At 43.1% G+C, this 22468-nt stretch overlaps 1 protein-coding gene across 4 annotated transcripts in view; it reads left to right on the forward strand.

Moving 5' to 3' along the window:
* The window catches only part of KATNAL2 (katanin catalytic subunit A1 like 2), a 74674-nt gene extending 52997 nt beyond the window's left edge, over positions 1-21677 (forward strand). For 3 of the 4 annotated variants that reach the window (XM_047828219.1, XM_047828221.1, XM_047828222.1), the window contains 4 exons: positions 14021-14183; positions 15014-15116; positions 15630-15749; positions 21533-21677. In XM_047828219.1, coding sequence (XP_047684175.1) covers positions 14021-14183; positions 15014-15116; positions 15630-15749; positions 21533-21561 — 415 coding nt within the window. In that variant the 3' untranslated portion in view covers positions 21562-21677. Of the gene's footprint in view, positions 1-14020; positions 14184-15013; positions 15117-15629; positions 16294-21532 lie in introns of those variants that run through there. The other variant, XM_047828220.1, reaches the window with a different exon arrangement.
* The last annotated feature ends 791 nt before the right edge of the window (positions 21678-22468 follow it).

The raw sequence follows: 22468 nt of genomic DNA on the forward strand, positions 1-22468 counted from the left end.
ACACACATTATCTCTTTTGAGGCAGGTAAAACAGGAGACAGATAAGGAAATGTTGTTCTTCCCATTTGCAGGTAGGGTCCAAGGTCAAGGAAGGTCAATCCACCCAAAGTCAACAGCAAATCTGCAACAGAGCTGGGACTTGTGACACTGTTCCCCCACCCCCACCCCATCCATTTGTGTTTCTACATTCAAAGATGAATGTTGTGTGTGCTGTTGTGCATGCTGGTCATCTAGGCTCCCAAAGAAGTCACTGAAAAGAGATGATGACATTCATGTGGAATCTGTTATTTTAAATATATTCCTAATTTCAGCCTGGCTCCACCTCCCCTTAAATTTATAAGACTGCACTAATGTGTAAGGTGATCAGCTCTTATGTTTTCATGATAGAGGCATTTATATACAAATATTACAGTGGAGTCCAAACAGAGAACTATCATCAAATAAACGATTGCGAAATGCCTCCGAGAAAGGACCTCTGTTGCTTCAGCTGTTTGCAGTGGGGTTGGTCATAACCACATTCCTCTTGTCCCGGGGTGACTGTGGGAGTCAGCTGGGGAGGGTGTGTGGAAACTGAAGCTTCGTGCATGCCTCCAGGACCGTCTGTGCCCCCCGGGGAGACCTACACATTTTCTAGAGGGATAGAGAAACTTCTACTGCCAGTGAACACCTAGGGTTTTGTTGAGGAAGTTTCTGTGCTGCCACAAGTCCCCTGAGGTGATCATTTTCGGTAAACCCCACATAAAATGGTCTGAGAAGAAGAAAAAAAAAAGACAATAAAAAATTAAAGAAGCTTAGAAGGGCTTTTCCAAAAGAATTGCCCCTCATTATGGCAAACGGCAAATACACACATGCTTTTGGGCTTTGCTTGCATCATTACAACGTACCTTCGGATCCAGGGGTGTCTAGTGGGCTCCATCAGTTAAGGGTCACACTTCAGCTCAGGTCATGATCTCGCCCTTCCCAAGTTCCAGTGCCGCATTGGGCTCTGTGCTGACAGCTTGGAGCCTAGAGCCCGCTTCACATTCTGTGTCTCCCTCTGTCTCTCTACCTCTCTCCTGCTCACTCTGTCTCTCTCAAAAATAAATAAACATTAAAAATTTTTTTAATTAAAAAAGATACGTTCTTTTGGATCTGTCCTTGAGCAATGCTGGGCTCTAAAAAACTTTTTAGTATGAAAAACTCTAAACAGACACTAAAGAAGAGGAAAAAGCACCATTTCCCAGTTTCAGTAACTAACATGTTGCCTGATTGATATAATCTATTCTTGCCCCCTCCCTCATTTTGCTGCAATGTTTTAAAGTATATTCCAGATTGTCATGTTACTTCTCACAAATATATTTTACTATACATCTTTTTGAAAAGGACATTTTCGGCACGTCTGAGTGGCTCAGTCAGTTAAGTATCTGACTCTTGATTATCGGCTCAGGTTGTGATCTCACGGTTTGTGAGTTTAAGCCCCACATCAGACTCTGCATTGACAGTGCAGAGCCTGCTTGGGATTCTCCCTCTCTGTCTCTGTCCCTCCCCTATTCATGTGCTCTCTCTCTCTCTCTCTCTCTCTCTCCCCCCTCTCAAAATAAACATTGAAAGAGTAAAAATAAAAAAGGACATTTTCTTATATTACTGTACAATGCCATTATCATACCCAACAAAATTAACAGTGATTCTTCCATATCATCAAATACCCAGTTTATATTCAGATTTCCCATATTGTTCCAAAATGTCTTTTTAGAATTGATTTGCTGAACTGGTATCCAAACAAGGTTTGCGTTTTGTAATTGGTTGTTCTCATAAGTCTCCTTTAATCTAGAACAGTCTCCCCCTCCCCCACCCCTCCACCCTTGCCTTTTTTCCCTTAGTTACCACTGCCTTGATTGCTGCCAGGGAGACTGTCCTGTAATATGTCTAAATTTTCTGAATTGTGCTCATCATATCCTTTAATGGGAAAAATAATATTTAGAGACTGAAACCTCACAATTAGGGGTGCTCCTTGCTAACTGGGTTATCATTGCTTCTTGGCCTTTTGACTGGGCAGAACTAGGGAAATACACAGGTTTAAAAAGGGGCAAATAATGAATCCATACCAGTATCGCTCATTCAAATGTGAGATTACAAGAGTTTTAGTGAAATTTTTTGATTTTATAGCCATAGCTTTTCTCTAATTGGGAAAATCACAGTTCTTAACATTAATACAATTAATATTTACCTAATCCTAATATGTAGATAGATCTATTTTGTATTTGTGTGTGTAACAGAGTTTCTCTGTAATAATACCAATACTCTCAGGACAGCAACATTTTGATGAGGAAAATGGTACACACGTGGCCCAGGATGGAAGTGCTAATTTGGGATGTCTCAACGTCAGCGCTATTGACATTTTGGGCCAGTTACTGACATAACTGTTGGCTGAGGGCGCCGCCCTGTGCATTGTATGAAGGCCCCAGCACCCCTGGGGTTTCCTCACTAGATGCCGGTAGCATGACTCCCCATTGTAACAGCCCCAATTTGTCTTCAGACATTGCCAAATGTTCCCTGGGGGGGCAAAACTATCCCCGGTTGAGACTCACTCAACAGAAGTAAGTGACAGGCATTATATAGAGACCAACTGTCACATGCCCCACAGGTGAACTCATAAGGTTTTTTGTTTGTTCTTTCTAACACCATAAAATAAGTGAATTTGGTTTACACACACAAAAGGTGGCATATCGTATAAATTGGTCTGTATCTTGATTTTTTTTTTTCTTAACCAAATATTCTGAACATAAAGTTCTTCCTTATTCCCTTTATAGCTGTGTATGTTCCATTTTGTACCTCTGATAATCTACCCCAATCACCTGACGATGGGCATTCGGGTTATTCCTATTCTTGCTATTATGAATAATGTTACAGTGAGTAATGGTGCACATATACCACTTTGTATATTTGCCAGTATATCTTTGGGATAGGTTCCTGGAAATAGAATTGCCGGGTCAAAGGGTTAATGTGCATGAAATTATAGTAGAGATTGCCAAATTTCCCTCCATAGAGGTTGTACATTTTGTATTCCCACTAGTGTCCTGCTTTCATTACTTAACATTAGAGTGAGAACATTTCCAAAGTCATTAAATAATTCTTGAAAATTGGATTTTGTAATGGCTGTCCAAAATTCCCACATGTGAATATACCACAATTTAGTTAAATCATTCCTTTCCTATTGAACATATATGATGCTCCCAACTTTTTCTCTATTATAAATAACACTGAAATGAACTTCCTTGAATCAAAATCTTCGACCAAAATTTGGTTATTTCCTTAGGGCAGATTTCTGGAATTAGGATTACTGTGTAAAAGGATAAGGATGATTTTTAAGTCCCTTGCTACATATTGCCCAGGTCCGTTTATGAGGAAATACTGCATTTTTATCAAGGCTTTGGGACAGACCTTTACCTTGGCTTTAGGGTCTTCCACGAGGGAATAAAATTGTCTGATTAAAGCACACTGTCCTTCTGGGGGAAATAACTAAATCATACCAAACTATATAAAAACCCAATCTTAAAATCCCAGAAGAAATTCTTTATGGTTGGTTAGTGGTAATGCTCATCTGTAGCATCTTTCAGGGAACGAGGCTACTGTTTACTACTCGCTAACTTACCATTTTCCCTAGAGGAGTACATTCTGTCCCAAAGGGTTCGTCATTTTCTCCCTTCTCCGCAGTGAGATGGCGTGCCCCATCTTTTATTCAGTGCTTCTTCTCCGAGGAGCACCTTCGCTCATCTACACTCTCATAGGACAAGAAGGAAGCAAGAAATAATAGTACATCTGTGTCACTAAGCCAATGAGTGAATAAGCAACGTGAATAAGCATTGAGAAGAATAACAAATGTTGCATTTGTAATATTATCATTAAAATAACAGCCACGTAAGAAATATTTAGTGAGCACAATTGGGGCTAATTTGACCCGCCTCAGTTGTTAGGTATTCACAAACTCAGACCGAAGAGTCCAGAGGGAAACAAAATACTGAACAGGGCCATTAAGGCAAATGCTATCTTTAGATGTCTAGTTAACTTGATGATAGTTTGTACAACTAAGGTGTGAAAATTTTATGTGTGAGGTATGATGAAACTCATCTCTTCTTTACCATTGCAGAAGGGCTAGAAAATTCATTATCCCTCTTAAAAAATCAAACACTGGGTGTGACCAAATTTTGGATTAAAAACAAACAAACCCAAATCCTAACATTCAGAGGAAAGCATAAGATCCAAGAGATTATTGCACTGGGGATGTGCAAGAACTTACCCATGTAAACTGATTTCTTCCTGTATGAACTGCCTCCTCTCTGGCATGATATTTCTTTAAAGTGTGTGCATGTGATTGAAGAGCTCAGCATACAGAACCTCAGTTCCTTCCACAATATCTTCATGCATTTCATAGGCTCCAGGGGAAAGTCTCATGCCTTCACTATCATTACCCTCTGGATCAACATTTCTCTGAGACTGGTCTGCCACAGGTCAGCATTATCCACCCCCCCCCCCCCCGAAAAAATAGAATCTAGTGATCTAATAATTTCAAGAGATACTGAATTACAGACAGTTCAACTGGTTTCCCCCACGACAGGACTACTCAATGTCTTTAAGATGTCATTGGGTGTTGTGACTCTCCAAAAGTAGCTATGAGAAAGCAGGACTTTCCACACGTATATGATCCAAGAGTCCTTTCCTCAAGGAGCATCTTACAAGGCCAGTGTTCCATTTGAGAATGCTCTGGGAAACAGTGGTTTGCCTGAACTCACTCTGATCTGATGATTGCATCCTTCGTCGTAACTGCATTCAGTCATGCTTGCAGGCTTTTCATCTTTCATTGTATTTTTGTGTCTACCAGTGGTCAAATTGTTTTGCTTGACATTGCTTCTGTCCATACATAATATCACTATCCCCTGCAATAATAGTAAGTCCATGATCCTCCACATGAGGTTGATGAGTGATTCCAACACAAGCAGGAAAGAAGTGTGTGGTGCAGGATTTGGTAGGTGCAATGGGGAAGGCATGGGACTGACTGAGCAGGAGATTGCTAGCAGTAACCTTGCCCTTGTCCCATTCACACCTTCCTTAGTTTGCTTGGTTCCATCAGACACAAATCTTTTTCAACCTGGCCTATTGGGCATTACTTTTTCTTCTTAATGGCACAGGCTGACACATGAACTATATATATTTTTGAGTTTATTTTGAGAGAGAGCGAGTACGCACATGTGAGCCGGGGAGGAGCAGAGAGAGAAGGACAGAGAGAATCACAAGCAGGCTCCACGCTGTCAGCGCAGAGCCTGACGCGGGGCTCAATCTCATGAACTGTGAGATCATGACCTGAGCCAAAACCAAGAGTTGGACGTTTAACTGACTGAGTCACCCAGGCGCACCTGAAATATAGGTTTTAAAACCAAATGTTATAAATTACTCAGTTGGTTAAGCCTCTGACTTCAGCTCAGGTCATGATCTCACGGCTCGTGAGTTTGAGCCCTGCATCGGGCTCTGTGCTGACAGCTCAGAGCCTGGAGCCTGCCTCGAATTCTGTGTCTCCCTCTCTCCCTGCCCACCCCTGCTTGTACTCCGTCTCTGTCTCTTTTGCACTCCGTCTCTCCAAAATGAATGACCATTAAAAAAATTTTATTAAACCAAATTTTACAAATTATAAAATATAACTGTTTTATAGGAAATGTAAGTGCTAGGGAAAAAGTACTCATAATTTTACCACTGTGACACAAGTATTATCATCTTTGTATATACCCATCTGGTGAAAATGGTTTGGTTATTTGTTATCATTTATTGCCTGTGTAGCTTTCTGTGGGAATTTTTTTTTTTTTTCCCAAAGGAGGAAATAGTTTTACTGTTTGGGCTATGCAGAAAAGTAATACAAATTCATAAAATATTTTATATGCCTCAGTATTGCTTGAGTGAATAGTCCCCTGTAACTGTACCTTGGAAAGATATCTTTCCAGAGTCTTGTGTGTACAGGATATACGCACATACACAAAATTAAAAATGTGATCATCCTATGGATGCATATTATTTTGTTAGATGGCCTGTTTTTCTTTTTTCTTTCGCATCATAGATTGTGGACCACTTTGAAAATCTACCCAATCCCATACAGAATTCCACCATGTGGGTGGGCCATAATTTATTTCTTTTCTCTTGAGGGTTTTAATATGGCATCAGCCTGTTGAGCCATGCTCTTCCCACCATGACTCAGCTCCCAGCTCAGCCCCACAGACACACTTAGGTGGGGGAGCAGTTTTTTCTTTGGTGTTTGGCTGGAGTAGGGCAGCTATTATCAAAAAAGTTTTCTGCCCTGACAGACCTCCTATTCACAGTCCCTTGGAAAAAGAAAATGGCCTTTTGTCTGTGCGTGTTAGCAGTGTTGGGGCCCAGGCTTCTCTAGCACCCCATCAGGGATATACGAGAAGCAAAAAGAAAACCCAGAGAAGCCACTGCCACGTGATCCCTCAAGTCCTGAAGTGCCTAGCCTGTCCTCCCTCTTTCCACCTTTCAGTGTTTCCCAGTGTTTGTCTGCTGTATCATATCCAGAGATTTTTGGTTGTAAGAGGATGGGCTATTCCATCTTGGCCAGAAGTGAAAGTCTCTTCTCGTTGATTCCCTTTTATCTTTTCATACATCTCAAACACATCTATTTTATGCTCCAGATCAGTAGGGTCTAATTCTGTTGGATGGTGACCTTACATTGAACGAAGCAGACTCAATCTGTGGGTCTTCCATGTGCCCTTCCAGAGAAAATTTGTATTTGACTGTGTCAAGCTTTCGACCACTTGAAGCTAATTCCTCAGCTTTGAGTTTCTTTGATCACGTCAGCGAGGGTAGGTCTGTAGTTCTGAATTATGAAGGCAGACTTCTTCCTACCCTCATGTGCAGATTTCCTGTTCCTTCCTTAGTAGTGGGCATGTTTTTCTAACCCACCCTTTCACAGAGGATGTGCCCTTGTTGTTTTATGTGATGGGCCTTGATTCCACCTCCCATCTTTTTTTTTTTTTTTTTTTTTTTAATTTTTTTAACCTTTATTTATTTTTGAGACAGAGAGAGACAGAGCATGAATGGGGGAGGTGCAGAGAGAGAGGGAGACACAGAATCGGAAGCAGGCTCCAGGCTCCGAGCCATCAGCCCAGAGCCCGACGCGGGGCCTGAACCCACAGACCGTGAGATCGTGACCCGAGCTGAAGTCGGACGCCCAACCGACTGAGCCACCCAGGTGCCCCCCACCTCCCATCTTGAATGGGGCCAAGGCCTTCTGTGTTATCCCACATGTAAACTTTCAAATCTAAACTTTTTTGTAACTAAGAGGCAAATACCTCAAGTAAGCCACAGCTTCAACTTCAACTGCTCAGTGTTGATTTTCAGCTTCCTCTTCATTTTTGGTCCTCAAGAATTTGGCCTTGCTTCCTTATGGGCTCATTCATTGTGTATTCAGAAAGTGTTTCCTATAATTCATCATTTAAAAAAATTTTTTTTAATGTTTATTTATTTTTGACAGAGAGAGAGAGAGAGAGAGAGAGAGAGAGACAGGGTACAAGCAGGGGAGGAACAGAGAGAGAGAGGAAGACACAGAATCCGAAGCAGGCTCCAGGCTCTGAGCTTTCAGCGCGGAGCCCGATGTGGGGCTTGAACTCAGGAACCATGAGATCATGACCTGAGCTGAAGTCAGACGCCCAACTGACTGAGCCACCCATGCGCCTCTAATTCATCATTTTTAATGGGGCTTTATAACAAGAGATTTCTGGATATCTAGAGTTTTTCATTTTGTTGGAAACAGAATCTTCCCATCCCCCCCCCCCTCAATTATTGACAATATATTTGTTGGCAAGAGTAATGGGAATATATCTTCTTCATTGGTATTGTGGTAATTAGGAATACTTTTCATTCTTTATTATAAAGAAATGATAGTCTTAACCCAAATGTCAGTAGCACATAAACTGAAACAACCTCTCTGGAGATAAGAGGCCCCACATGGAGACTACATCTTTCAGTTCATCTTCAAAAGCATTGCCCAGCCAAGTGAGTTGGATGAATCATCCCCCAAAATCATTGTTTCCCTTATTTTCACTGGAGATGAAAATAGAAAATTTTATTCCCATTGCTCTAGTTGATGTTGACTTTCTCTATTAATTAGAACAAATGACTATGTAATGCTAATTTTCAACAAAGCATATAGACCTTCATAAATAAATGCTGGGCTTTAAGGAAGCAGATCATTTTAGATGAAGCCAGTAGCCCTGCACCAAGAGTTCATGCATTCATCCAAATAGTATTTATTGAGCATGTATTTTGTGTATTCTGCATGATGGATGGATGGGGAATTCAAGAAATATGGTCCATGATCATTGGACTCTGGAAGTTGGCTATCTGATGGGACAATGAATGAGATATAAACACAAATAATGAGACGGGGATATAGCCAGTACTATGTGAATGGTACAAACAATAAGTAAAATAGAATTGTATAGGGAAGAGGCAATTTCTGATAACAGAAAATTAACATTTATTCATTTTTGAGAGAGGGAGACAGAGTGTGAGTGGGGGAGGGGCAGAGAGAGAGGGAGACACAGAATCCAAAGCAGGCTCCAGGCTCTGAGCTGTCAGCACAGAGGCCGATGCGGGGCTCAAACTCGCAAGCCATGAGATCATGACCTGAGCTGAAGTCAGACGCTTAACCAACTGAGCCACTCAGGCACCCCTGATAACAGAAATTTAAAAGAAAAGCAAAAGCCTTTATGGAATAGAGCACACTTGAACTGGGCTTGTAAAAGTGACTTGGCTCTTGGTAGGCAAAGTGGAAGAAAATAGCTTGAGCAGCAGCTCAGGTAGGATGGCAACAGGTGGATTCAGACAACAGCAAACAGCCCAGTTTGGCCCAAGTGGGAAATGTAGATACAAGTCAGCTTATGTGGGGTTCTGGGAGGGAGGCAAAGTAACTTTTAGTGCTTTATGCACTGGCTCCCCATTCTCCACTACAGAATACTGCATCCTTACCCTGCCCTTCGGGCCGCCATGATCACTCCATGTCGGTCATGGACGTTCTGCAAAGACTGCTTACAGAACTGAAGGTTCCTTTCCTCCTACCATGCTGAGATAGTTTGAACTTCGTATGTTTTAACTATTGAACGAGCGAAAAAGAACTAGGCTGTTTCCAAATTCTGTAAAATTTGGAATTATCTCTGTCCCAGGAACCACACGGTTTAACAGGGGAGAAAAAAAGCAAAGAGCCGGGGAAAGGCCCTGAAGGTTTGGCACAGAAGCTGGGGTGCTCAGGTGCAAGGCCTTGGAGCCCAGGTAACTGTCTAGGAGGCCGGTGACCAGAAGTCCAGCAGCCAGGGTCTGAGGCCTGTGAGGCTTTGCTGTGTCTCGTGTCACTCTTGCAGTTTGCTTCGGCCTTCTGAGGTGATGAAAGTACCAGATAATCCAAGTAAAGGAGGCATGAGAACAGAATAACTAGTCAAAAATCAAAATGTAAGAGCTGAAGGGAGTGTTTTCTGCTTGCCACACGTTAAATTTCTTCATAGAAATATATTGGCAGAAAGAATAATTCCTGGGTACATTCCATTTGTCCTTTGTTTCCTCCCTTGTATGATTATATTATTATTGATGTCATTAAAAGTGCATTCATCAGACCTGGCTGTCAGAGAGTTGCACTTATTTTGTGCCCACAAGTAGTTTTGAGGTAAATCTCTTGCTTTAGGGCATTAGCTGATCAATACAGACATCTATAGTGAGGTATTGTTTTCCCGCCTCTTGCGTGACTCCATTTTCCTAAGGCATTCTGGGGCTCTGGTCTTCCTTTCAATCAGAAGTCACTCAGGATGGGATGGGGAGACCCAGGAGAAGGTACCCCTACAAAAGAACCTTCCTTCTGCAGTCCCTGCCTTTGCAGAAGGGGCAGCTGGTCCAAGTAAAGGCCTTGAGAGAAATATGGCAACTGCTTATCACCCCCAGCCCTGTAATTTCCTTCAGTGTAGTGTCTGTTCCTTGTTGGGTTTTAGTCTGATCTCAAGTCCCAGGTTTATCTTTGAAGTTTACAGGACCAACATTCCTGCAGTCCACGGCCAGAACCTCCCTTGTATTGCCTTTAGTTACTTGTAAGTAGGGAGTCTGTCTTACTAATTTCTGTGTATCGGAGACATAGCAGCGACAATACACTTACTTGTCAAATGGTCAGTGTTGCTGAACTGAATTCCTAAAATGTGAATTTCATGGTTTCTCCCCTATTAAATTATCCCTCCCTCCCCTCCCCTCCTTTCCTTTCCAATGCACTTCACCTGCTCCTCCGATTCAGCCACCACACTCTGCTGTCTGAATCCACTGTGGATTCATTCAAACATGCCAGCTCTCCTATCAATTTCATCTTCTTGGAGACATGTCTGCCAGAACCTTTTTGCCAACACCACACTGCCCTGATGATCCTCTGTACCCAGTAGATCAGGAGACCCTGGGACCTCACCTCATCATCCTGGAGACTTCCTTCTGTTTCTTGAATCCCACGTAGCCCTTTGGTTTGGTTTACCCTCTCCCTTTGGTCTTCCAGCACTTTCCTGATAAAGGGTGCAATGGAAGGTAAATAGGCTTTTAAACACTTTTAGTGTTGAAAACATCTTTATTCTATCCTCTAACTTAATTGTTTGATCAATATATAAACTACATTGGAAAGTATTTTTCCTCAGAAGTTTGAAGGCATTGCTCTATTTTTTTTAGAAACACTTTTTATTTTCCAAATTTTTATTTAAATTCTAGTTAGTTACTCTATTTTCCTTTAGTATCTCACATTGCTGATGAGAAGTCTTATTACTGATCCTGTATATGGAACCTGTTTTTTTCTCCCTGGAAACTTTTATACTCCTCTCTCTGTTCCCAAGGTTCTGAAATCTCACCGTGACATGAGCTGGCAGTCGACTTGCTGTTACTATACTGGCATCAGACAAGTCCCTTAGGTACAGGCTCCGGAGTCTCACTGTTTGGGTCCAAATCCACTGCTACCATTCACTAGCTTTCTGACCTCAAGCAAGCTACTCAATCTCTGTGCCTCAGTCTTCTCATCTTAAAACGGATATAAAAATAGTACCTACCGGGCGCCTGGGTGGCTCAGTCGGTTAAGTGTCTGATTTCAGCTCAAGGTCATGATCTTGCGGTTTGTGGGTTGGAGCCCCGAGTCAGAGCCCTCTGACGGCTCAGAGCCTGGAGCCTGCTTTGCATTCTGTGTCTTCTCCTCTCTCTGCCCCTCCCCTGCTCACACTTTGTCTCTTTGTCTCTCTCTCTCAAAAATAAATAAACGTTAAAAAATTAAAAAAAAAATAGTACCTACCTCATAGGGTTGTGTGAGAGTCTAAAGAGTTAGTATCTGTACAATGCTGAACCCAGTGCCCACCGCTTAGTAAGTACGACTGAAGCAACAGCCTATATTAATATCTCAAATGCAAAAAAAACAATTTCCTAGAGTTTTCAAAGTTTCCTTGACCCTGTGCCTTAAATAGAAATGTTGGCCTTGAGAGGGGGAATGGCTGGGGCGGGGGCGGGGGGGGGGGGGGAGAGGGGCTAAGTTTCTGACGTAAAATGAATTTCAACAGAGTGAGGCTGATAAAGAACAAAGCAAATACAAAAAAGAAATAGGTAATTGTCACTGCTGGTAAAGCACCCCCGGACTATAGATTCTCAGCTCAGGACTGGAGGAATAACAGGTAGAGGCAAGACAGAATCTTTAAAGAAATCTGGTCACCCCCCAAGTTAGGATTCACATATGCTCCCTGAAAGGGTATTTTCATTTTTCAATTTAAAAGGGCAGAGATTCACGATGAAGGTAAGAAGAACGCGAAGATGCACTGGAAATTCTGTGTTTTTATGAATGAGAAATATCTGGTGATGATGCTTTCACTGTTACTGTCTATTAATGGATAAACCAGACCAACGTGCAGGCATTTCCTAATTTTTATACCTAGGAAATCAAATAGATGTTTCCCTCAATTCTAGGAACCTGAAATGTTAACATATAAAGAGTTCACAAATTCACACTCAAAATGATGTGTTAATAGGAATGGTAATTTGAGGTAACCAAAGAGCCCCAATTAATGAGGGAAAGCTCAATTTTACATAATAGTGCCAAATAATACATTTGGAATGAAAAAAATTTTCAGTCACTGTTTTGCACCACTCTCGTGAAATAACCAATTCAAAGATCATTAGCAGATGCTAAGGCCACTAGTTGAAAGGGGATAGGGAAAATGGTATTCACCTGGTGCCAAAGTATTGTACGTAGAATTCTTACTACTTGTGAAGAGATGTTTACAATGGAGCTGTCTATGGTCACGAGGTGATCCCAGTAATTAAACACCACACCACGACAAACATGTGGATCCCAATGTAATGAATATGAACACATAACAACTGTGAAATACACTAGCCCAAAATCATTACCCTGATTCTAATTAAGCTTTTAGACCTAAATTCCATCTTAGAAGACAAGGAACAGACAACCAGTTACACTCTATGATGAGGAAAATATCAGCAGAGTCCAGAATGTGGGATATTCTACAACTAGCCCCACCGTGGTCAAGCCAAGGTCCAAAGCAAGGGCAAGAAGACTGGATTAGATTAGAGGAGATTTAAGGGAGATAACCAAATGTAATGCATAATTCTTGACTGGATTTTGGTTGGAAAAGCTCTAGAAGATATTTTGGGGATCACTGGAGAGATCTGAATTTGGAATGAGCACTAGACATATTATGTAATGTGTTAATTCTGTTGGGTGTCATAATGATATTATAGCTATGTAAAAAAAAAAATGTCCTTACTGGGGAAAATGCATGCTAAAGCATTTAGGGGTGGGGATCATGATGTAATCTACTTTGAAATAACTTGGCTGGATAGATATGAAGCAGATATGGCAAAATGTTAAATGTTGAATCAAGATGGAAGGTATATGGATACCCATTGTTTTATTCCACTTTTCTATTTGTTTGGAAATTTTATATTAAGAAGTTTAGGGTGGGGCACCTGCGTGACTGTTGGTTGGGCATCTGACTTTTGATTTTGGCTCAGGCCGTGATCTCATGGTTCATGAGATCAAGCCCCACGTTGGGCCCTGTGCTAATAGTGCAGAGACTGCTTGGGGTTCTCTCTTTCTCCAAATAAATAAATAAACTAAAAAAAAAAAAATCAAAACAAAAAGAAATTTAGGGAAATGGCCTTCAGATACAAAATCACATAAACCTGGCCTGACAGTGTTTTGGGAGGAGCAGGCGTGAAGGACTCAAAGGGCCACATTTGCGTTGAGCATCCTGGAAGGATGCTCTTTGAGTTCAGTGGAGCAATGAAGTGAGACAGTCATTCGCTCCAGAATGTAGGAGAGTTTGAGAAGAATTAATGTACTTCCCAGAATGCCCAAGTTATTGTCAGGAATAATAACTCACTGGCAGGGTCAGACTGAATAATTCATGGTACAACTACAATGGGAATATTCAAGTTCAGTTGTTAGCTGGATTTTTTCCCCCACCTAAAATTATCTCCTTTACATGAGGTATTTCAGGGTTGTATTTTCTTTTTTTTTTTTTAACCAATTCTTTCGCCCAAACGACATGAATAATTGTCCGATCCATTCAGGTATAGATGTAGAGTAACAGTTAAAATGCGGAATTGCTTCCTACAATGCTACATTGTTCTCACAATATAGTTGTCACTTAAGAAGTGAGTTGAGGGGCGCCTGGGTGGCTCAGTCGGTTACGCGTCCAAGTCTTGATTTCAGCTCAGGTCATGATCCCAGAGTCATGGGACTGAGCCCCTCGTAGGGTTTCATGCTGAGTGTGGGGCCTGTTTGGGATTCTCTCTCTCTCTCTCTCTCTCTCTCTCTCTCTCTCTCCCTCCCTCTGCCCCTCTCCCCTAGTCACGTGCACTCTCTCTCTCTCTAAAATATAAATAAATAAATAAATAAATAAATAAATAAATAAATAAAGTGAGTTGACTGCTCCAACTGGTCCCTCTGTTTCCCACGTGATCTCAGGGAGCTGGACTGTGCCATGTTACGCCGCCTGGAGAAGAGGATTCTGGTTGATCTCCCCAGCCGGGAGGCCAGGCAGGCCATGATCCACCACTGGCTGCCCCCTGTGAGCAGGAGCAGAGCCCTGGAGCTTCGCACAGAGCTGGAGTACGGCGTGCTGAGCCAGGTAAGCTGCCCTGGAGGGAGCATCTGCAGGCCAAGCAGCCGCCACACGAATCTTCTGGGCAGGGTCTTCTCGTGAGCTGTTTGGGGCATATTCCTTGAGTCACTTAGAAAAGACCCACGCTGCCCCAGAAATGCAATGGACCTCTTGTTCATGAGAGTAAGCTCTCTGTCCCTTGGAAACATTGAAGCAAAGAGAAACAGTGTGATGTCGTGGGAACAGCATAGGGTTTCAACTCCGAGAATCAATGGTCAACTCCTGATCCTGCCCCTTATTAGCTATGTGGCCTCAGGGAACCACTTATTCTCTAAGCCGGTTTCTTCTTCTGAGAAATGGGTAACCGATATGCCGCAAAGGATTACTGTGCTGATGAAACAGAAAACTTTTACAAATGGAAATGGGGGTACATGTCTGCTACCCCCACTGTCACTGGTATCACTGCCTCCTGAGTGGACACTTGAACATGATGTTCTCAGATTCCTCAAAGGCAGGTATGATCTTATTTACCAGAACAAAAACATCTACTAAGTTTGATCATGCTTGGATTTGAGCACAAGGGCCCATGAGGTTATCATGGGCAGGCTAGCCTGGCATCTTCGAGCACGCAGTGGATGGTGTTAGGAAGTTGTTAACTGCCCCGTTTCCCAGGTTACCCAGACATATAAGCAGCTTCTCTCCCTCCAGGCCTTATAGATCTGGGCATCTCTGTGTATGTTCGTGGGGGACAGAAAACAGATTCCAAACAGGGGCTCCAATACCGGGTCTTGCCTATTGAATGTAATCGCTACCAGTGTTCTGCCTGCTGACCCATGGCTGGTTTGCGGCTATTTCAGGAGACTGAGGGCTACTCGGGCTCAGACATTAAGCTTGTCTGCAGAGAAGCAGCCATGCGGCCTGTGAGGAAGATCTTCAGTGCCCTTGAAAATCACCAGTCAGGTACGATTGGGATCACAGCAAAGGTGATCTGGGAGAAGAAATTGTTTTAAAATATCCAGCTTTCACCAGCAGATGGAGCCTTGCTCCTGTTCTCGGTGGCTCTTGGCACCTGCAAACATTCTTTGGTCAAATTGCCCTTCATGTACTCAACTCGTTTCTCCTCTGGTGTTCTTTTGGATCAACTTTGCCCCAGATAATAAACTCCTTAGGGCTGGGGCTTTTATTTCTCTGGCAAACTATGATGCTGGGCTGGATCCATCTGCGGCACTATATAACTATTAAACACTACTTTGATAGTGATACATTTAAGTCATATTTTTTCTCTGGGCTGCAGGAGCCGAGTCCCACATTAAAGAATTTCTTCCCCAGCTCTCTTTAGGTTTGCCTTTTGCTGCAGTAACCATTAGGCGTGCTGCATTATGCATTGTCTTGAAAAAAGGTCTATTAGCATCTCAAGAGCACTGATCACCTTAAGGTCATATGCTGTACTGTTACTGCTGTGTTTTTATCTAGAGAGCAGCAATTTACCTGGAATCCAGCTGGATACAGTGACTACTGCCGACTTCTTAGATGTGCTAGCTCACACCAAGCCTTCAGCAAAGAATCTGACTCAGAGATACTCAGCCTGGCAAAGTGAGTTCGAGGCCGTATGAAATCACATTTATCCCGACCCGGCCACAAAGACAACCAAAGAGGCTTCCTGATTTATTAGTGTAAGCGGGAGAAGAACATAATGTTTGGAATAGAAAAAGTTATCCTTGAAGACCGAATTAGTTTGAACAACCGTACTATTTTGGGACTAGGATATATTTTTGTCAATTTTTCATGACTGATGCCAGCAGTATGTTGGAGATTTCAATTACAGGTGTATTTGCTATTAGTCACGCAGTGGAGACTTTTCTCACAAATGGACTCTGTACAATTTCTTAGTGTTCCTTGTTTGCGAATTGGTATTTTCATTTTGAAGACAAAGATGCAGCTTGGGAAGTTGTGTTGGAACGTACAGAGCGGCTCTGAGCTGGGGAGCCAATTAGAAGCTAAGCTTGACGGACCATCTGACTAGCAGATGGGCTCAAGGGTGGTTAAGAATGGGTGCAGGAAAGGAGATGTCCAGTCTGTTTCCTCTGACAACATCCTGAATCTCCTCTGTTCTTCCTAACTCTGACCCCAATGAGTATTTTTTTTTAATGCTTATTTATTTTGAGAGAGAGAGAGACAGAGAGAGAGAGAGAGAGAGAATGCGCACACAAACACGGTGTGTAGGGGAGGTGCAAAGAGGGAGAGAGAGAACGAGAGGGAAAGAGAGAGAGAGAGAGGGAGAGAGAGAATCCCAAGCAGGCTCTGCACTCAGGCCCGAGCCGAATATGGGGCTCGAGCTCACGAACCATGAGATCACGGCCCGAGCAGAAATCAAGAGTCGGACACTCAGCCGACTGAACCATCCAGATGCCCCAACCCCAACCGGTTTTTTCAGCAGCAAACCCCCTACCAGACGAGTTCCCACCCACAGAAGCTGCTGATCCACTTTAGGACGGGAGCCTCTTGAGCCTAAGGCTAATAGCAGGGGTGACTGCACACCGACACCACCAGCTACCCAGTCTGAGTGTTTGGAGTTCTGGTGCCTGATAACTAACATCTTTGGACTCATCACATTTCACGTCCCACGTACTCTGCCCTTCTCTTTCCATTGCCACAGATCTTCAGTGGACCCAAAGCTTAGGATGGGGAACCCAAGATTCTAGAGGAGTCGTCCTGAGTCTCCCCTGCTCTTGGACTTCTCCACATCTCCTTACAGGGTTGTAAACGGTTGGAAGCATCTCCCTCAGAATCTCATGATCTGAGGCATCTACTTCCAACTCGTGATGGCTGCCACTAAGTGACATGGCGCCACCCCTCTTGCCAACCAGAACTTACCTATGGTAGTCACCTTCCTCCGTTTCCCCTCCTTGCCTCATTTTCTTCATCCCTTCAAGGCAGACTCCTCCTTTGAAGAAAAACTTCCAGGAAAAGGGACATTCAGATAGCTAAATATTCCAAAGGACTTTACCCTAATTTGAAACAAAAACCAAGCATTTTGGGGGGGGGGGGTACTGATTATTTTGGGCAGAATATTCTCAAATGCCTTTTACAATGTCATTTCATGGAAAATATAGTCAAACTGAAAACATACCATATATAACGAATCAAAAATAAGCAAAAAGATCTTAGTATATGTGAAACTTAAACTTCTTAATGATCGTGAAGGTCTTACACGATGCAACACTAGTGATACCCCAGATGTAGAAGTCTTTCAACTAAATGGCCTCAGACTGCTGTACTGCTGAATTTCCAGCATCGGCTTTCCACGCTTCGGGTTGTCTTCCTTGTCGGGCTGTCAGCTGACATTTCTTACAGCTGTTAGTCCATTCGCTTGTGGCCACTGCCATCCTTTCTGATCTCCTAAAATCTCAACTGGTTGGGACCTCAAGTGTTGTTGCTGACTTGTCATGGTTGGGAAGTAGATAGGTTTGGGTGTGTGGACTTAAGAGTGAACAGGTAAAGGGGGCAGAGGAGACGCCCCGTGGACAGCATGCTTTGTGACAATGTTTGGCCCCTTTTAGCTCCCTGCTCTTCCCTTACTCCATTCAGGGGAAGTGTGATTTTGCCATCCGTCGCAGGAAATACACACAACCGCCCCCCACAACAGCGGACCATGTACTTGACACACCTCTACATCCTTCCTCCGTCTCCAAGTTCATGCTTATTAATACCTCCATCGTATTCAATCCTCCTCTCCTCTTTTCCTTGGAAAGTTGGTCTCTAAATAATCATGCATGTGTGTTTTCAGGTCACGCTTTTATTTCAGTGGCTTTATCAGTTTCATATGCTATCTAACGACTTCTTGCTTTGGAGGAAGTGAAAGGTGGCTCTTTCATCACTCCGCTCTGTCCCTACCAATACATGTCTTTCCCTACCATCACCAAATAGTAATAATTTTAGGTTAACTCAGTGATCAGTATTCCTAGGAGAACTGTATACTGTTCATGCAGGCCCAACTAGTGAATCAAAATTACATTTCCTTTTTTGTGGAGTTTTGTGTTTTGGGAATTAGTAACTACCTTATCGTTTGCTTCATTTTTGAAGTACTTATTTTGATTTTTTGCAACACATGCTCCTATCTGTCTGATCTTGTCAGATACCTATCAGTATTTGTTTCCAAATGGCCACATATCAGATCAACTTTTGATTCCATCCACATATGCTCTGGTCCTAGAGTTGTAAGGGGAAAAGAACCAGGGAACCATTATAGAATAAGCAGAGATGTACCTGGTCCCCTGTCACTCACCCTGGCTCACCCTCACGCCCAGCCCACTATCCTTAAGGCCTTAACTTTCCTGGGTCCACCCTTCCAGAGATAAACTTCCATTCTCCTGGCGTGGCTGGGGTTCTCATCTGGATGCTCAGAGTGGGGAGGCTTTCCTGGGGCTTTCCAATCACTTCGTTTACCAGCTTCAAACTAATTCCTTGCTTCTCAACCCTCACACCTCATCTCCTATCTAGTGTCTCCAAGCCTTGGATCTTTGAGGTTCTACAGGATGACTTTTGATTATCTTTCTTTGCACTGATTTTAGTTATCAGCAACCCATCTATTTTCCATCCTTCAAATTACTATACCCTCTCATCCACTGGTATCTCTTCTTGTGGGCTGTCCTTGTGAGTTTATACCTTCCTTATCCCTTAACTTTCATTTTTAGTGGGGCTCTGAGATAGAGAGACCAACTAAGACATATGACTAATTTATGTTTAGAGTCTCTTATTATTTAAAAAGTAGATTAGAAGTGTATCCAAGTTTATAAGGATATAGGAGCCTAGCCTGGGAGGAAAATTTAACTTAATCCGACATGTGGTATTTTCTCCCAACGCAGAAGTCACAATGCCTATAGGAACTCAGAACACAGTAACATATGGGTAAAGTAAGCTTGGTGGAAGATAACCCAACATTGCCACGTCTTCCAATCTTCCTAGGAAAACCAGTGGTCATCGATCTGCATTTGAGATCCCCTGATCTTCAGATGTCAGCAACTAAGGTTAACTATCTACCTTTAGAATTCACGGCTTGTCTCCACATTTCATTCGGGTCACCATCAGAAGCCTTCCCAGATGGGCTCTACTTATCTAAAATTACTCCCTCCCTCTTCTTCTTCATCACTTAGCCATAGATCTATTGTATTAAGTAGGTGTGTAGGTTTTATTGTGTTAGCCCCATGGTTGTGGTACTTTTTTCACTGTTACTGAATGAACAAAATGTTCTTTAAAATGAGCACTGTATCTGCTTTACAGGCTAGAAGCTGTGATTACTGTCCCAAGGCACTCAGCTCACTGCACATGACCTCTTCTACGAGAGGACTTCTCCAAAATATCTTGAACTTGTCACAGCCCTTGGGACAGTTCAATATATTTTTATATGCTTCCGTTCCCCAACTAGAAGACATGCATCTTAGGAATTGGGAGCTACATTCTACTCTGTCTTCCTTTGTACTTTATCCACAGTTGGCATTTAATAATTTGGTTTCCTCAGGCACATTAACCAAAGAGAAGTTGAGATGTGTAGGACATGAAGGTAAGCACTGACAAAAGGTATTTAAAATTGTTTGATTTTAACACATAATGTAAACGATAAATGATTTCTGGTGCTCTCGTGCTTGCTCTGGTTGTCCCTTAAAGAGAGCATGCTTTGGGGTACTAGGCCTTGATGGCTGACATAACAGAAGGTCAGCAAAAGTCCTATGTGTTTATGCTGAAGAAGAGTTTTTATGACAAGTCAAAGGAAACTGATAATGCAAACATGGGTTTATGCAAGCAACTGCCAATATGAAAAAGGGATTCTGCTGTTTAAGGCAGGGTATTTCAGTGAAATAGATGACTGCAGTTTTAAAAATTCTTTACTGTAAGTGCCCAAGGATTTCAGTTCCATGCTACACGAACAACCACTGAGTGCAAACTAAATGAACACAACCCGTGTAAGGTGTGGTGACTTTCGGGTCTAACGCGGTACAACAATTTTTGAATGTGGGGTTAAGGGTGAGGTGATGGCACTATCCTTCCAAGGGCATTCCTGACATCCAGGGCTACAGGTGTTTGGTGGCTCGGACAGATGTACAATGGTGGGCAGGAAGAGCTACGGTGAGACCAGCTGATTCTGGAGGTACAGAGAGAGGTAGTGGGGCAGCTGTCCGTTTCCACCACCAGACTGCTCTGCCCTCTTCCACAACCGGCATGCACCTGGCTGACAGCAGAAGCTCAGTAATCCTCCCCTGACAGTGGGTATTCTCTACTACCCTTTCCAGTCCCCAAATGGGCCTAGGAGAGGATTACAGTAAAGCTGAGGCAAACACTGTCTCTGAGGTCATATACCATGGGGTAGCTCTTTAAATGGGATGGCTGGAAAAAGAGGTCTTTTAGATACTTCAGTTATTACATCTCCTCCAAGGCAGACCACCCCGCCGTGCTGGGAATGTTTACAGTAACCCAGGTCTAAAATAAGATTTTTATTTATCCTCACGAACCTCCCTATGGACAGGTCAGCCAACGAACCCTATATAATGTTTGTTAAATAAATAAAACATCAAACAAAGATTTTAATGGCCTATAGGGCCAAACTAGAATGGAAGAAGGAAGCCATTTCTCTTGGCTGGGGGCCTTATGCTCACATGGCCTTATCCATTCCTGTCATTCTGTTTGATCCCTGACCCATCAGTGATGTCTACTTCTTTGCTTTAGCTCTAGTCTGTCTCCAGAGCATCAGATCCACTATTTCCAAGTGTCTGATGGGACCTCCCCTATAGGCAATGAGTCTAAAATGAGACTTATTTTCTCCTCTCTACTCATAGCTATATGTTCCAACATTAAATTCCTATAATATTTACAGCTGGTTTGTACTGGTTCCGTAACCATCTGAGTGCCTGTGGTGCAGGAGATACAATAAAGAATGAGACCCAGTCCCGTCTGGTGGGCAGAAGGGACATGTGAGGACCAACATATAATCTAACAAATGGTATGAGGGCAAGGAGGAGGGAATGCCTCATTCCACCTGCAGTCAGGCGGACATCAGAGAGGAGGGCCACTGGAGTCCGAACAAGGTCTTGTATGTTCTCCCTAGCTCCTCCACAAGGAAGTTTCCTCAGGGCAAAATCCTTGTCTTATACACGTGATTATTTCCTAGCACGGCACTTAGCACGTAGCAACCAGCAAACACTCGATGGTGCCTGGGTCAACGAATCACTCACCCAGGGACCCAGGTAACAGGCCGAGGTTGAATACAGCACATCCCCCAGGTACCGGGCAGCACACACTACCTGCTGCCGAGCGGCTCTCTCTGTGCCTCTGCGCGTGTGGTTTAGATGGAATAGAATGTCTCGCTCTTTTTGAATCCTCAGGAAGACCTTCCCCATTGAACCAACTGTAGAGGTGAATTCTATCAACCCTTACCAGATTACCCGGTGTGGACAGTCCTGCTACACCTGCGTCATCGTCAGCGCCGAAACCACACAGCACTCAGCATCTGTCCGATTCTACTTGATACACCGGTCAGGCGTTTCACCCCCACAACAAGCCTAAGTGGTGGGTGCTGGCACTGTCTCCACTTCACAGACAAGTCTAGGTGACTTGCCCACGGACCCAGCTCGTTAACTGCTGGCTAGGCCCCCGAACCTCTGCTCCTGGCCATTCCACTCACGCCTCCGATCTGGGGCGGCAGGCCCAGCACACGTGCTTTGCACTCTAGGACGTTTAAGTACTAGGCCGGGGCATCTGCAGAAACAAGAACAGAGTGATCGCCAAACCACCGAAAGGAGAGGGAGCTGCCATTTATTTAGCTTTGCTCCCTCCCATCCAAGACCAAGCTGATCTCTAAACAAGCATCAAAGCCCGAAACTCATTAACATCAGTGTGTGCTTCAATAAGGTGAACACCACAATGATGTACAATTACATGCTAATAATTCAATGCCCAAGAGCCCTGTAAAACAATTGCAAAGGCCCAGGATTATCACAGTATGCAAATGCACTAGGAAAATCATTACCTACTTAGTCCCCTTCATTTTGGTGGGCTTAACATGAAAAGAATAATCCATGCTACAAGACGAGATTTCATTTTACAGCTGTAGTAACCAAGTACATAAAAGCTTGAATCTGTCCCAATAGCTTCTAAAAGATTTTTCCCATAGTGTCAGAGGCAAAAATAATGAAATCTTGCAAATGTACAGTTAATAGGACCCTGGTGGACACTAACTTCAAAAATGCATGGTCTATAAGACATTAAAGGCTTGATTTTAGTTTCTGCACTGTTCCTGTTAATAACAATGTCTAATTAAA

Source organism: Prionailurus viverrinus, chromosome D3 (genome assembly GCF_022837055.1).
Source record: "Prionailurus viverrinus isolate Anna chromosome D3, UM_Priviv_1.0, whole genome shotgun sequence".
Taxonomy (NCBI): domain Eukaryota; kingdom Metazoa; phylum Chordata; class Mammalia; order Carnivora; family Felidae; genus Prionailurus; species Prionailurus viverrinus.